Source organism: Serpula lacrymans, assembly GCF_000218685.1.
Source record: "Serpula lacrymans var. lacrymans S7.9 unplaced genomic scaffold SERLAscaffold_1, whole genome shotgun sequence".
Classification (NCBI taxonomy): Eukaryota; Fungi; Basidiomycota; class Agaricomycetes; order Boletales; family Serpulaceae; genus Serpula; species Serpula lacrymans.
The window spans coordinates 60,221-75,874 of NW_006763290.1; the positions used below are offsets into that span (position 1 = coordinate 60,221).

A 15,654-nucleotide genomic window follows, 5' to 3' on the forward strand; every position below is an offset into this window, starting at 1 on the left:
TAGATCTAGGAGACTCCTCAGCGAGTCCTCCTGTTGTATACCAACAAACTCTCTACAGCCTAAGGGGTAACCACTCCCCATTCACTACCTTTATAGTGTGTTCCTGTGTGCGCCAGAGTAACTAACTCTTGGTTGTTACATTAGGACTTGCTCTTCTACTCTCTCGCACATTGTGCAAAAAGTCTGGGCACCCGGACTCCAGGGTGAAGGAGATTTGGTTATTGTTTGGGAATATCCCGTATAGCAGATAGGTGCGCTCTTCACGACGGCCTTGTAGTGCTTTGGGAGAAAAAACAATACCTTTGATATGTGGCCCCCAGCGTCAAGGGGAGTACTTTAGCTCAGCAGTTGGTGTGGAACCACTGTTGATTAGAATTTAGATACAAAACTTCTTCTTCAAATACCTTTGACCAGGCCGGGCACTTGCCTCCGCCAGTCTGGAGAAGGGTTGACAGCCTAATAAGCGGACCACCCCCTGACAACTGTTCGGACCAGGGTTTAATACTATAACTTTACATACATTTTTAAATACTGTAGTGTGGGTAGTTGGGGATTGAGACCCAATACTCAGCTGGGAAGAGGTAGATCCGCAGATAGCAAGCGGGGACCCCCAGTTACATTTTTTATTTACTTTACAAAAAGAACAAGTCGACATGTCATCGCAAAACCAACCTGACGTCAATGCTCTGTTGCATAACACGTGGCAACAGATCTTGGTGTTGACCACTCAACTCGCTGAGCTGCAGGCAAATCCCCCTGCGGCAACCCCCTTGGTAGAGAAAAAGTTCAACAAGAAAGTTGAAGTCATTGCTGACCCTAGCGCCTTCAAAGGAGACCAAGCGTGATTCGCCAAATGGTGGATCAATCTCCAAATATGGGTTAAGGAAAATTGGGACGCATTTGCCGATGACTTTGAGGTAGCCACTGCGGTGCTATCTCGACTAAAAGGACCTGTGGCGGGTCGATACGCCCAAGTAAGACTTCAGGAGTGCTACACCGCGGGAGTGTGGCCCACCTGGGACGATCTCAAAGTAGAGATCGAAAAATATTTCAAACCGCAAGCTGAGCGTGACTGGGAGTGTCAGCAAATCCGTTCCTTCAAACAAGGCAACATGAGGACGGATAATTTCATAACCTGGTTCCTGGCCCTCTCCATCCAAGGGGGTCTTGGTAATGAACATGCAGTGGAGCTGCTGGAACACAATGTGAACCCCCACATTGCAGAACAGCTCTATCTGCAAGATATGAGAAGTGATGACCTCTCTGTAGCAGCAGAGGAGGTGAGAAAGATTGGTAGGCCCATAGAGCTCTACAAAATGCACCAAGGTGGCGGGACCACCATCAAAAACAATGTTTCCCAGAGGCGCCCTGGGACATCAAACCAACATAATCATTCTTATGGGTTCAAGCCGTTTGGGTTGCAACCAGGGCAGGGAGCCCCCATGGATATTGGTGCGGTCCAAGGAGGACAGATGCGCAGATTCAAGGGGAACTGCTACAATTGTGGCCAAGAGGGACACATGTCCCAAGACTGTAGAAATGGAGCGCAGGCCGCTCACCAAAAAAATCACCAAGGGTGCCAGGCGCGCCAATTAGAAACCGAAAAACCAGACGATGGGCTCCAGACTCTGGCCAGTTGATCCTACGACAAAATCTGGGCCTTCTTCTACGATCAGCAGGCTGCTGAAATGAAGGCTCAGGGAAAAGAGTTTGGAGCTTAGGTCACTTGGGTGCCTTCGCTCCCTGGAACAATGAAGTAAACCACACCAAGGTGGCCCCTGCTCCGGGGTGTTGCACGAGCAATAAAGGAAAGATGGGGGTGGCTCCCCAGTTTGTAAATAAATTTCTAAATTTGTTATCTGAAACTTGTACTTGTATAAAGCATTGTGACTGTAATATTTATGATACTACCACTGCACCAGCGTCTCCCTTGGAGCGTGGCCCCGGTGAGACAAACACTAGGGTGCTTGATTCTGGTAAAAATAAAAATATAGAAAATATTAAAGTAGAAAAACATGTTTCGTTTGATTCCTTTTCCTCCTCTTCAGAACCACCTTCCACCGGAATCCCGAGGCGCGTGCTGATGTGCACATATTTATTCCAAAAGAGATCTGTTTAGACGTTGGTGTGGAAACCTTGCCCGGGGCATAGTACACCCAACCAGCGCACTGCTTGATTCAGGCGCTAATGGAATCTTCATAGACCAGGTCTGGGCGGAGCAGATTGGGCTCCCCCTTGTAAAACTAGATGTATCTATTCCCGTCTATAATGTTGACGGTACGCTTAACACAGGTGGCTGTATCACGCACAAATGTTCTTTTGTTGTTGAGTACCAAGGACACAGAGAATGAGTCACCACCGAAGCTACCCAACTAGGGAAGATTAATTTAATATTGGGCTGGACCTGGCTATTTAAACACAATCCTGAGATCAACTGGCAGACAGGGGTTGTCACATTGTCACGTTGCCCTCAGGAGTGTGTGAACTTGGGTAAACCAAGTCACGTCCGTCAGAATGAGCATCTTGAAAAAATAAACGCTGGTCACGTTTATGAGCTCAGATCTTTAGAAAAGATTGACGATGATGATGACGAGGTAAAACCCGAGGAAGAGATTAAGAGGCTGGTACCTCCTGAGTACCATGACTTCTGGAAAGTCTTTTCTAAACATAAGTCAGAGCGCTTCCCAGAGGCTAAGCCTTGGGACCATGCTATAGACTTGAAGGACACTTTCAAACCGAGAAAAGGACATATGATACCACTCTCTGCTCCAGAAAGAGATGAGGTTTCTAGCTTCATAGATGAGCAGCTTAGGAAGGGTTACATCAGACCTTCCAAAAGCCCTATGATGTCCCTGGTGTTCTTCATTCCTAAAAAGGATGGAAAGAAGCGTATAATTATGGACTATCGTTGTGTGAATGAGCATACAGTTAAAAATGCGTATCCGCTGCCTTTGATCAGTCAGCTAGTAGACAAATTGGCTGGTGCCAAGATCTTGACAAAGATGGATCTCAGATGGGGGTACAATAACGTACAGATCAAAGAAGCAGATACTTGGAAGGCCGCATTCACGTGCCACCGAGGATTCTTTGAACCCCTTGTTATGTTCTTTGGGTTGACCAACTCACTGGCAACCTTCCAGAGTATGATGAACAAGATTTTTGCAGATATGGAAAACTGTGTCGTCATTTACATTGACAATTTGTTAATATTTACAGAGCCGGATGATGAGGCTGAGCATGACAGGATCGTGCAAGAAGTCCTTCGACGCTTACAGGAACGGGACCTATTTGTCAAACCCGAAAAATGTAATTTTAACGTGAAGGAAGTAGACTTCCTCGGTATGATCATAGGCCAGAACAGAATCAGGATGAATCCTGAGAAAGTTCAAGCTATCTTGGATTGGCCAGAACCTACTCGTGTTAAAGGAGTTAGGGCCTTCCTTGGCTTAGGCAATTTCTACCGAAGGTTTATTGAAAACTTTGCAAAAATCACGAGACCGTTGAACGATCTCACTAAAAAGGACATTGTTTGGCACTGGAGCGCCAAGGAACAAGAAGCTTTTGACAAGCTTAAACAGGCGTTTACAACGGCGCCCATATTAGCATTTCCAGAATTAGACAAAGAGTTCCTGGCTAGAAACTGACTCTTCTGATTTTGCTACTGGGGCTGTTCTGTCAATTAAATGCCCTGAAGATCTTTGGAGGCCTTGTGCCTATTTATCACATAGTTTGTCGCCTACAGAGCGCAACTATCAAATTTACGACAAAGAAATGCTAGCCATCATTAGAGCCTTAGAGCACTGGCAGCACTACTTAGAAGGTGCTAGACACCAATTTGAAATTTGGACCAACCATAAAAATCTGGAGTATTTTATGACGGCCCAAGACTTGAACCAAAGACAGGCCCGCTATGCGGTATACTTGCCAAGGTTTGATAATAAATTAATTCATAAGCCTGGAAGCTCTATGGGGAAAGCGGATGCTTTGTCCAGAAGAGAGGATCATGCCAACGGCATCAAGGATGATAACAAAGGTGTCACCCTGATAGACCAATCAAGGGTTGCCAATGTTAGAATCGGGCAGGATTCTGATCTTCTGGAAGTCTTCAAGAAAGACATCTCCTCAGAAGAGAAGGCGCGCCTTAACGGCAATGAAAACTATTTATGGGAAGACGGGCTCTTCCATTTTAAAAACAAAATCTATGTGCCTGAGTCCGTAAGGATCAAGACAATGAATAGACATCACAACACTCCAGTGGCTGGGCACCCTGGGTGGCAACAAACAATGGAGTTGATCTCCAGAAACTACATGTGGCCTGGCATGGTCAAAGATGTACAGGAATACGTAAAATCCTGTCTAAGATGTGCCATGGCTAAAAATTCTCATCAACCGCCGGCCGGTAAACTTATGCCAAATCTGATACCAGCTGGTCCTTGGCAAGATATATTGGTTGACTTTACAGCGGATCTGCCCGAGTCAAATGGGTATGATTCAGTAATGGTGGTAGTAGATCGCTTCTCCAAAGAAGTAGTGTTCATACCCACCAACAAAACTATTACAGCCACTGGTATGGCAGATTTATTTAAAGATTTTGTATGGTCTATCCATGGGTTACCAGAAACGGTTATTTCCGATAGAGGACCACAATTTGCTAGCAAATTTACAAAAGAACTATGCCAGATGCTGGGCATTAAACCTAAGTTATCAACGGTGTTCCATCCGCAGACCGATGGACAAACGGAGAGACTCAACCAGGAGTTGAAACAATATCTCTGGATATTTATTAATGACAGGCAGACAGATTCGGCCAAGTGGCTAAAGATAGCCCAGTTCTCTTATAATACCAAACAGTCGTTGGCTACAGGAAAGGCACCATTTGAGGTTACTAGATCGTACCTCCCCAGAATGGGTGTAGAACCTGGCAAAAGCAAGAACAAGGCTGCTGGAAACATGGCCAAAGATATGAAGTCTGTCTTGGACGAAACGCGCAAGGCGCTATTTAAAACTGCAGAGCAGATGAAAGACAGAGCAGAGCGTAGACGCTTTAAGGCCCCTGATTACAAGGTTGGTGACCTGGTTTGGTTAGATACCGACCACTTAAAGTTAAAAGATCGGCAGTCTAGAAAACTGACCGAAAAGTGGATTGGCCCTTACCGGATTAAGGAAGTCAAACCCAATGTGGTGGAGCTGGAACTTCCAAAAAGAATGAGGGTAGTACCCATTGTCAATATCAGCCGTGTGAAACCCTACAAGGGGCCGCTGCCGGGACAGCGCGTAGACCGGCCCGGACCGGTTGTAGTCACCCAGGAAGGTGAAGAAGAGTTTGAAGTCAAACGGGTGGTGGATGCACGCTTGAAGCGTAGTAAATTAGAGTTCCTAGTCCTATGGAAGGGCTATGGAGACGAGGACAGAACATGGGAGCCAGAAGCCCATCTGGATAACTCTTGCAACGCTGTCCGCAAATTCTATTCTAAGAATCCCTCAGCTCCTAAGAAGCTTAGAGGCATGGATTCAAAACTTTTTAACTCTCTTTTTCAAACTATGCCCAAAAATTTAACTACCACCTCCAATATTTGGTCTCACCTGGAAGTCGAGCCTTAGAAGGGGGGTAGTGTTACGATAACACAATGTTTGGACCCTTCCTTCATTTTCATTCTCCGCTTTAACCTTGTGTACTTTAAGCTTTCATGGTGTCATGTGGCACTTCCCCTTTTGTTCAAACTCCTCTTTCTCATGCCACGTTGCCTTCTTCTTATTTTTAGATACAACACTCTCACACAGTGGAGCTGGTCATGAGGGCTAGGCCCCATGACATCATCAGCCACTATTTTTATCAACTGTATAGTACACAAGTACAAACAACTCTGTATTAGTATATATACCCCAATAGATCTAGGAGACTCCTTAGCGAGTCCTCCTGTTGTATACCAACAAACTCTCTGCAGCCTAAGGGGTAACCACTCCCCATTCACTACCTTTATAGTGTGTTCCTGTGTGCGCCAGAGTAACTAACTCTTGGTTGTTACAATCAATGGTTATTTTGATTTGTTGAAAAAAAAGCTTACTTTTATGTGGATCTGTGGCTGGAATGGTGTTGGACAGGCATTTGAGCCGGTTCACTACCGTATCAATGTGGCCCTTGGTGGACTCATGACGATGAGCATGGTACTTGCTACAAGTATGATGATCCATACATGCTAGACATGTCCATTTACCTTCATAATTAGGCCTCCACCCTTGAAAATGTTGGTATAATAGTAGTGTAAGTCAAATATCTATTCTGATCAAAATTATGATCATACATTGTACTGATTGGGGCAACGGGAAAGAGTTTGTGTTGTTAGCTGCCATCCAGGATCAATGAGTGATGATGATGAGGGCCAGATGATAAATGTGTCCAGGTCCAAATTAGGGTGCGGGAAAAAACTCTCCAATTTCTAGCAGAGTGCTAATTAGCCTGTTTTTAGCTGGTTAATAACAGGCTAAAAATTGTGACAGGTTTTTGAGGATGCTAGCATTGCTAATAATAGTTACTGCCACAATTGTAGCCACATGTAGTGTAACAGATGTGGAGGTTATTCAGATGTTTGCACACCTTCCTAAAGAGGATATTGCTTATACCTAAGCAAAAAATAGTGAAGCGACACCATGAAACAATGAACAGCTTACTGTCAACAGAATGCCAAGATGAAAATGAAGAAATTGAGGATAGCGAGTCTGGCACTTAGTTAGATGATGTGCAAATTATTCTTGTGAAAGTTATCTCCCGCACCCTAGTCCAAATTGAGTGAATCAGGGGTTGAGCTATCTTGCAGTGCTTGATATGTTTTGTCAGCAACCATTGAGTCTGATCATGTGTAACCATGGCATACCTTGGACATAGGCCAAGGCTAGATTGTTGGCCAGATTGCAGATGTGGGCCATGATGATCCACCAGGCAGTTCAGAATTGAACCTCAGGACTGAACATGCTTCAACCTGATGTATATGTTCATGCTTATCTCAGACAAATTTGATTCTAACCACAAAGTATTCACAAAATTTCCCACCAGCTCACTTTTCCCCCCAACAATTACTATTTATAGGTACAGTCTGAGACACAAATTAATTCAACAATCTGGGCATCTCCACACAAAACCGATCACACAAAAAGGGCAAAATGGCCCCAGGTTGATTCAGGTGGTTGGCTTTGTAGAGCTTTAGATGACCAAAGAATTTATGTTGATGATCTCATTGCTGACTGTCACAAGCCAAGTCACATCATGTGATGGTGTTGATTGTGGGTGAGGCCTTGATGGGACCTGTCTTAACAATGATACAAATTAGTAATAATGTAGGAGTTGGACCGACATCCGCTCAAAACGCTCGCAACAATTGAATTCTGGAAACCTGGATCCTACGAGCTTGTTTGGGCACCCAGGACTGAAGCCATAAGCGAAGCTTTGGGTTGGTGCCAAATAAAACCAAATATGCGGACTTCAAAAAACTTATCTCGCCCTGTCATGTTCTATCTCTGTCAATCTTATCTTAAGCATGGATATCAACGACAGTCCTCGCCTGCAAGCTGACCCGGTCGCAGGCCAGCAGAATACAATGCTACAGCAAATCATTTTAGTACTAAGACTGATTATCAATCAACAGCACAGATTGCACCAGGCAGCAACACTCCTTTTCACCACTGCAGGTGCAGTCTCAATTCATCACGCCGAGCCAGTCCTGGATAAACAACCCTATCACACCCATGCTCTTTTTGGACAGGGATGGGTGTTGAAACTCATTAATGGACATCCAGAACGAATTTGCTGCAAGCTAGGAGTCCACCTACATGTATTTGAGAAATTAGTTGAGATACTAAAAGATGCTGGTCATGAAGATTCACAACATATAATCCTCCAAGAGAAATTAGCAATTTTTCTTTATGCTGTTGTTATAGGGCTTTCAGTGAGGCATCTTGGAAAACACTTCCAGCTTTCTAATGATACAATATCAAGGTATAAGAGCTTCTGTTGTATTTTATCCCATTATACTAACACTATCTACAGATACTTCAAGAAAATGCTCTTCGCCTTCTCGTTGCCTCCCATTTACACTGCATTTGTCCAACTACCCCTCCAAACAGATCCTACACCTCTCAAAGTCCGTGAAAATCCTAAGTTATACCCTTAATTTTTAGATTCCCTAGGTGAGCTGTAAAATGGTGAGCATGGCCTTTCTCCCACTGGCACCAAAACTATGGCTCACATTCTTCCACTTACGCAGGATAACATCTGCTGTCTTTGTTTTGGCCAATAGGGGGACAGCCCCATTCCAGAAGCCAGGCTTGAAGTTGAGTCCTGGCTTAGCCAGCGCTTTGTTCCTCTTCGCAAAATTGATCAATGTTCTGATATCCTTGGGTGTCCATAAGGCACACTCCTTGCTGGTTTTCTCAACCCCTGCAGTAGTGGGAACTGATGGCATTTTGGTGCAAAAACAACTTTTTTTCCTGTGTTTCTTGGCTAAATGAGAGGAGGTTCATTAAGACATTTTTCAGAGTTAATAATATTTGATGCAAATCAGTTTCCTTGCTGTAGAGTATACCCCTCCCTATGCCCTGCGGCACTCCTTTCAGGAATCACACAGTCATCACAAACTCAACATACCGGCGACATTCAGCTGGTCGGCAGGTAGATTTTTCAAAGTCCGCATATTTGGTTTTACTTGGCACCAACTCAAAGCTTTGCTTATGGCTTCAGTCCTGGGTGTCCGAACAAGCTCTACAGGTCCAGGAATATATACCTAAAGATGTCTCATGGATGCCTCAAATTCATCGAGACCTTAGAAGGCAGAATTATCAAGATTTAATAATAGCTCAGATATCTATTGTTACGATACACAATTTTTGGACCTTTAAATTTCATTCCCCGCTTTAACTTTCTTTCATAGTTTTCACACACTGTGTCACGTGGCACTTTTTATTTTTGTTCAAACTCCTCTTTCTCACGCTGCACTGCCTTTTCTTTATTCTTAGCTACAAATCTCTCATGCAGTGGAGCTGGTCACACGGGTTGCACCCTATGACATCATCAGCCACTGCTTTCATCAACTGTATAGTACACATATACAAATAGTCTGTAGTAGTATAAATACCCCAATAGATCAAGGAAACTCCTCAGTGAGTCCTCCTTTTATTTACCCATAACAAACTTGGTCCTACTCTAAAGGAGATTATCCTCTTCTCCACTCACCACTCTTTGCTTGTCTTGTTGTGCGCCAGAGTATACAAACTTTGGTTGTTACATCTATCAAGAGTGGAGGTAAGACCACACTGCATCTCAGCAATCTATTGCACTCTTCGCCACTTATCATCCTGTGACCCAGCCAGGTCATCTAAGACAGGTGTTCTCACACCCAGCTGGGTCATCAAAGATGGGCACAATAATATCACATCTAATATAGCCCAGCTGGCACACTCCACCAGACTCCGCTGGCCTGTCTATATAGTAATATTATCAGGTAATAATGCCCTGCCTAAGACAGAAGGTTATTACTATACTATGTGACTTAGGTGTCAGGCAACAAATACAAAGCTATATAACAAAACTCAATGCCTGGTCAAGTCCTTGATGAAAGGCGGTAAAGCAGGGTATGAGAGTTGAAGAGTATCTATATGGGCGCAAATCCAAACTAATATTGAACTAAAGAATAATACATCGAGTATGTACTCCTTATATAATGAACAGCGAGGGTCAGACAAAAAAAGCGAAAGAGTAAGAATGTGGTCTGACCAAGCGACTAACTAATAAGAAAGGAGAGAGAAAGTGGTCCAATCTATTGTATTTAGTAATCATGTAAGAGAGAGTCTTGGTAAGATATGTACAATTGGCTGTATCAGTAAGCCCATGACAAGGCGCTGAGTCACAGCTTACATAGCTGATTAATATCCCCCCGAAGTGTTCCCGGACATAGCATTAGATCATTGCTATGTCTTCTCAAGGGTCTACAATGGTTCCCCTTTGTCGTAAGTATGATAGGACATGAGTATGAATGGAGAATAAGAAGAAAAAAGATAAGAGCAATAAGATACCAGCCGTGATCTCTAGTCAAAGGGCGAGAGAAGTGACAGGGAATGAGTCGGATAGCCACAACATGATGGGAATGCGATGAGAAAAATTCATTCCTCACACTCCTAGGGCGAGCGTTGTTTCCTTTGATCCTTTTATGTATCTTAGGATTCATTTTACAGCTTCCCAATGGATTTTGGCGGGGTTGTGTGAGAATTGTGAAACCACCAATATAGCAAACAATATATCTGGTCTTGTACCAAGTGCCAGATACATCAGCTTTCCAATAGCTTCTTGGTACGGTACATTCACCATTTGTTGTATTTGTTCAGTTGATTTTGAGCACTGATCAACAGATAGTATGATTCTAGGTTCCATTGGTGTTGATGCACTCTTGCAGTTCTGCATTTTGAATGCTTTGAGAGTTGATTCAGTGTACACTTGTTGACCTAACATTAAGGTGTGTTTCTTTCAGTTTCTGGTCATTTCAAATCCTAGTAACCAGTGGATTTCTCCTAGGTCCGATATCTTGTACTCTCGTTGTAGATCATTCTTGAAGCTTTTTATAGCTTTTAGAGAGTTTGATGTGACTGTCATATCATCTACTGACACTCCCACAACTATTTCAGATGTGTTGCAGCGCTTCACAAAAACAGCGTGATTGTATTCCAATCTCGTAAATCTCATGGAGTTGAACGTTTTGGTGAGTCTTTTGTACCATTGAACTCCTGCCTGTTTTAATCCATAGATACCCTTGTTCAATTTGCAGACTATTTCCTTTTGATCTGGATTTAGGTACCCTGGTGGAGGTCTCATATAGACATCCTCATCAAGTTCTGCATTTAGATATGCGCCTTTTATATCTACCTGATGTATGTCCCAGTCTTTTGCGCAGGCATGTGCAAGGATTGTGTGATGAGACATCAGTCTTGCAACTGCTGAGTAGGTTTTAAGGTAGTCAATGCCATATTTTTGGCTGTTTCCATTTGTGACTAATCGTACTTTATTTTTTAGAATTTCTCCTTTAGCGCTGTCGATGATGAGAACTGTTGTTAGAAAACCACACACAAAAACAAACTAATACACAATCCTCCCAGATTCCACGGAACTTGTTTATGGGCTTTGCCTCCTAGAACAGTGGGTGCTCTGGTTGTTTGTGGGGTGGTATGTATGACAATCCTTCAAAGTCAAGCCCAGAGATGTATGGGTGTGGGTTTTTGAGGAGGAGGGATAGTTAGAATGTAGAAGATAGGGGCTTTGTTGCGAGTATAGACAAGCACTACCTTGCTAATTGTAGCACAAGGTAGATTTGAGAATGGCAAAGTGACGAGGTGACAAAATTCCCAGTGATAGCAGGCTCCTGACGCACAGACTGTAGTGCTCAGAAGGACTCTAATCGAAAGGGATGACAATGACTTCAAAAGTGGCAAATGACGATGACAGCAGTTAACAGTGGTAGCAGTGGGAAGTGTTGTGACCACACTGGATCACAAGTAGCAGAGTAGTGAACTTGAGATTTAGAGAAGAAGTCTGGATTTGAGTTCATGTTTTTTTACAAGGTAAAATACAGGGGTTTATATAGTAAAAGAAAGGTAGGCTATGCACAGTATAGCTGTGCAAAAAGAATGAGAAAGAACATGAAGGAAGGAATGTATGCTGACAAATCCTGCATAGGTAGTACAGGATAAGATTGTCAAAATAAGGAAAAGAAAGAGATAGAACAATGAATGCTGTGTAAGTAATGTTACAGGTTTGTACAGCCATAAAATAAAGTCCAATAGCAGAAAGAGAGCAAGAAAATCATGATGTCATGGGAAGATGCAGTAAAAAAAGAGCAAGGCAAAAAAAATATCAGTATCAACACAGTTCCTTTATTGTCAGTCAGGCATTTGTAAATGAATGTTCTGCTGAAAAAAAGAAACTGGAGCCACCGGTCCACCACCTAGTCCAAATCCAACGGTTCCATGGCCTTATCAATGGACTAGTTATATTAGACCACCTGGTCAAACAAGGGAGGGAGGGGAGTAGTTCCAATCTGGAACAAATGTATCCCAGGCAGCGTGTGGTAGGCGTAGCTGTAGCGAAGACAATGGACTAAAGATAAGTGTACCCAAGTGAATGGGACAGCAATGTACATGGGCAACACAAGGGGATGAACCTTCTCCAGCTCAAAAACTACCCACCCACGCTCCAACCAGGCAGGACGAGTGACCGATGTTTTAATGGTATATGATGAAAAATTGACGTCATGGAGATAGACCTTTTTCCCAACTTGGACCGGCCGCCGGGGCTTTGCTGATATCAGCAGCAGCACGTGGTGGTCAATGGATTGGCGACGGAAATGGATAGAAAGTGGTGACATCAGATATGGTGGGAGAGCAAAAAAGATGAGGAGGAGGAGGGTGGAAGTGACGAGGAGGTGAACTAAAATAGGGATTAAAGAAGCGACTGTCAGGTGAGAATAAAAAGGAGAGTAAGGGACCCATGGTGGGGCTAGGCAAAGGAAGGGAAGTGAAGGAAACGACAAAAGCGAAGGCGCAATGTGTAGCCAGTGGCAATGCAAAAATATGCTGAAATGCCGAAACACGGAAAGTACCGAATGGAAAAGCAAAGGTGAGTGTGACTGAATTCCTATTCCACGTGGCACTGTGCCTGTGTGGCGCAAAGGCGAGTCTTTTTGAACATTCACTTCATTATTGACATCTGTCCATGCTACCAATCAACTTTGGTGCATGACAGTGCCTCTTTTTATTTTTGTTATGAAGTGTGATTGGATTATGTTTGCACCTTTTGGTGGTGTCACAAGGTCCCAGGTGTGTAGATCTTCTATCTGTTTGAGTTCTTCCTCCATTGCTAATCTCCATTCTTTTTTTTCTGGTCCTTTGAGTGCTTCATATAGAGGTGGACTATCTTCATCCGGGATATGTGCACTCATTGCTATATTCTAATGATTTTCTTTGTCATCTTCCCTCCCTTCTGTCTCTAGGTTGTATGCAACAAATGCACTAGCCCTTCCTTTGTGTAGGTCCTTGTAATATCCTGCTGGTTTTGTTGCCGTTTTTCATCTAGGTCTTTGTCCGAGTATTACTGGAGTTGGTTGTGAAGGAGCCTTTGGGGGTTGTGACAAAGTCTTTGTTGGTTGTATAGGAGGGACCTTGTTGTTGGTGCTCTGGATCAGGAACTGGTCAGTGTCAATATCATCTTGGACTGGTAAGTTCTCGTTTGGTATGAATTTGACATTGCGCTCTACGCTGATCTTTCTCTTCTCTGGCCAGAAGATTCAATATCCTTTACTTTTGGCATTGTATCCAACAAATTTTCCTACTTTAGCACGTGTATCAAGTTTTCCCGCCAATTCATCCTTTACATAGGCCAAACATCTGAATTCTTTGAGATCTGATGGGTCTGGTATTTTTCAGTTTGCTAGTTTGTATGGGGCTTTGCCTTTATTGGCTTTCGTTGGTGAGCAATTCTTTATCCGGTGTCATGCACCAAAGTTGATTGGTAGCATGGACAGGTGTCAATAACGAAGCAAATATTCAAAAAGACTCGCCTTTGCGCCACACAGGCACAGTGCCACGTGGAATAGTAATTAATATTGCCTTTTTCGAACTTGTGGCTGATCAGCATCACCTCTATTAGGCAATCCAGTCACGCTCACCTTTGCTTTTCCATTCGGTACTTTCCGCATTTTGGCATTTTGGCAAATTTTTGCGTCGCCACTGGCTACACATTGCATTGCGCCCTCGCTTTTGTCGTTTCCCTTACTCCCCTTCCTTTGCCTAGCCCCACCATGGGCCCCTTCCTCTCCTTTTTATTCTCACCTGACAGTCGTTTCTGGATCCCCATTCTAATCCACTTTTTCGTCACCTCCACCCTCCTCCTCCTCATCTTATTTGCACCCCCACCATTTCTGATGTCACCACTTCCTATCCGCTTCCGTCGCCGATCCGTTGACTACCACGTGCCACTGCTGATATCAGCAAAGCCCCGGCGGCCGGTCCAAATAGGGCAACAGGTCCATCTTCATGACGTCGATCTGCCATCACATACTATCAAAACATTGGTCGCTCGTCTTGCCTGGTTGGAGCATGGGTGGGTAGTTTTTGAGCTGGAGAAGGTTCATCCCCTTGCGTCGCCCATGTTCATCGCTGTCCCATTCACTTGGGTACACTTATCTTTTGTCCATCGTCTTCGCTACAGCTACATGTCACGATCCTTATCTTTTACACCCAATACTTCACCTTTCATCTCTAACTCTGACGTAGAAACACTTATCTCTCCTTATCTTATCACGTAGTTTTCCTTATCTTATCTTCTTATCTCATCACGTGACCCAAGTCACATGATCACTTACGAATCATCTTACAAAGCTAAACACAATACATCCTCATGTCTATCAGTCAGCGCCTCATGGCTGACATGAGTTCTTACATATATAAGTAGACACTCAACGATGTACATACCTTAGCTTTTGATTTCGTCTTTATACACTTGTTCAACTACTTGCTAGAGATTGACGTTGAGTTGCCTGGTTTCTTCCAGTAGTGCAACTCAGTCGTTATACTACACCTACCACACGCTGCCTGGGACTCACTTGTTCCAAATTGGAACTACTCCTCTCCCTCCCTCGTTTGATCAGGTGGTCCAACACAACCAGTCCATTGGTAAGGCCATGGAACTGTCGGACTTGGACTAGGTGGTGGACCGGTGGCTCCAGTTTCTTTTTTTTCAGCAGAACATTCATTTACAGTGCGATTATTTTTGATTTTTGAATCATTTTTATGGACACATATTTTTTTAGAATGCCTGACTGACAATAAAGGAACTGTGTTGATACTGATAGTGTTTTGCCTTGCCCTTTTTTTACTGCATCTTCCCATGACATCATGATTTTCCTGCTCTCTTTTTGCTATTGGACTTTACTTTATGGCTGTACAAACCTGTGACATTACTCACAGCATTCATTGTTCTATCCCTTTCTTTTCCTTTTTTTGACAATCTTATCCTGTACTACCTACGCAGGATTTGTCAGCATACATTCCTTCCTTCATATTCTTTCTCATTCTTTTTGCACAGCTATACTGTGCATAGCCTACCTTTCTTTTACTATATAAACCCCTGTATTTTACCTTGTAAAAAAACATGAACTCAAATCCAGACTTCTTCTCTAAATCTCAAGTTCACTACTCTGCTACTTGTGATCCAGTGTGGTCACAACACTTCCCACTGCTACCACTGTTAACTGCTGTCATCGTCATTTGCCACTTTTGAAGTCATTGTCATCCCTTTCGATTAGAGTCCTTCTGAGCACTACAGTTTGTGCATCAGGAGCCTGCTATCACTGGGAACCTCGTCACCTCGTCATCCTTGTCGTTCTCAAACCTACCTTGTGCTACAATTAGCAAGGTAGTGCTCGTCTATACTCGCCACAAAGCCCCTATCTTTCTATATTCCAACTATCCCTCCTCCTCAAAACCCACACCCATACATCTCTGGGTTTTACTTTGAAGGATCCTTATACATACCACCCCACAAACAACCAGAGCACCCACTGTTCTAGGAGGCAAAGCCCATAAACAAGTTCCGTGGAATCTGGGAGGATTGTGTATTAG

General features: G+C 43.6%; 1 protein-coding gene across 1 annotated transcript; it reads left to right on the forward strand.

Moving 5' to 3' along the window:
- Positions 1-653: 653 nt before the first annotated feature.
- SERLADRAFT_431579 (putative retrotransposon) lies at positions 654-5,601 on the forward strand (the record flags this gene model as incomplete). The annotated part of the gene is made up of 7 exons (XM_007313106.1): positions 654-803; positions 885-1,635; positions 1,701-1,834; positions 1,883-2,022; positions 2,120-2,277; positions 2,365-3,625; positions 3,705-5,601. The coding sequence occupies 7 exons, from the start codon at positions 654-656 to the stop codon at positions 5,599-5,601; spliced, it is 4,491 nt and encodes a 1,496-aa protein (XP_007313168.1).
- Between the last annotated feature and the right edge of the window lie 10,053 nt (positions 5,602-15,654).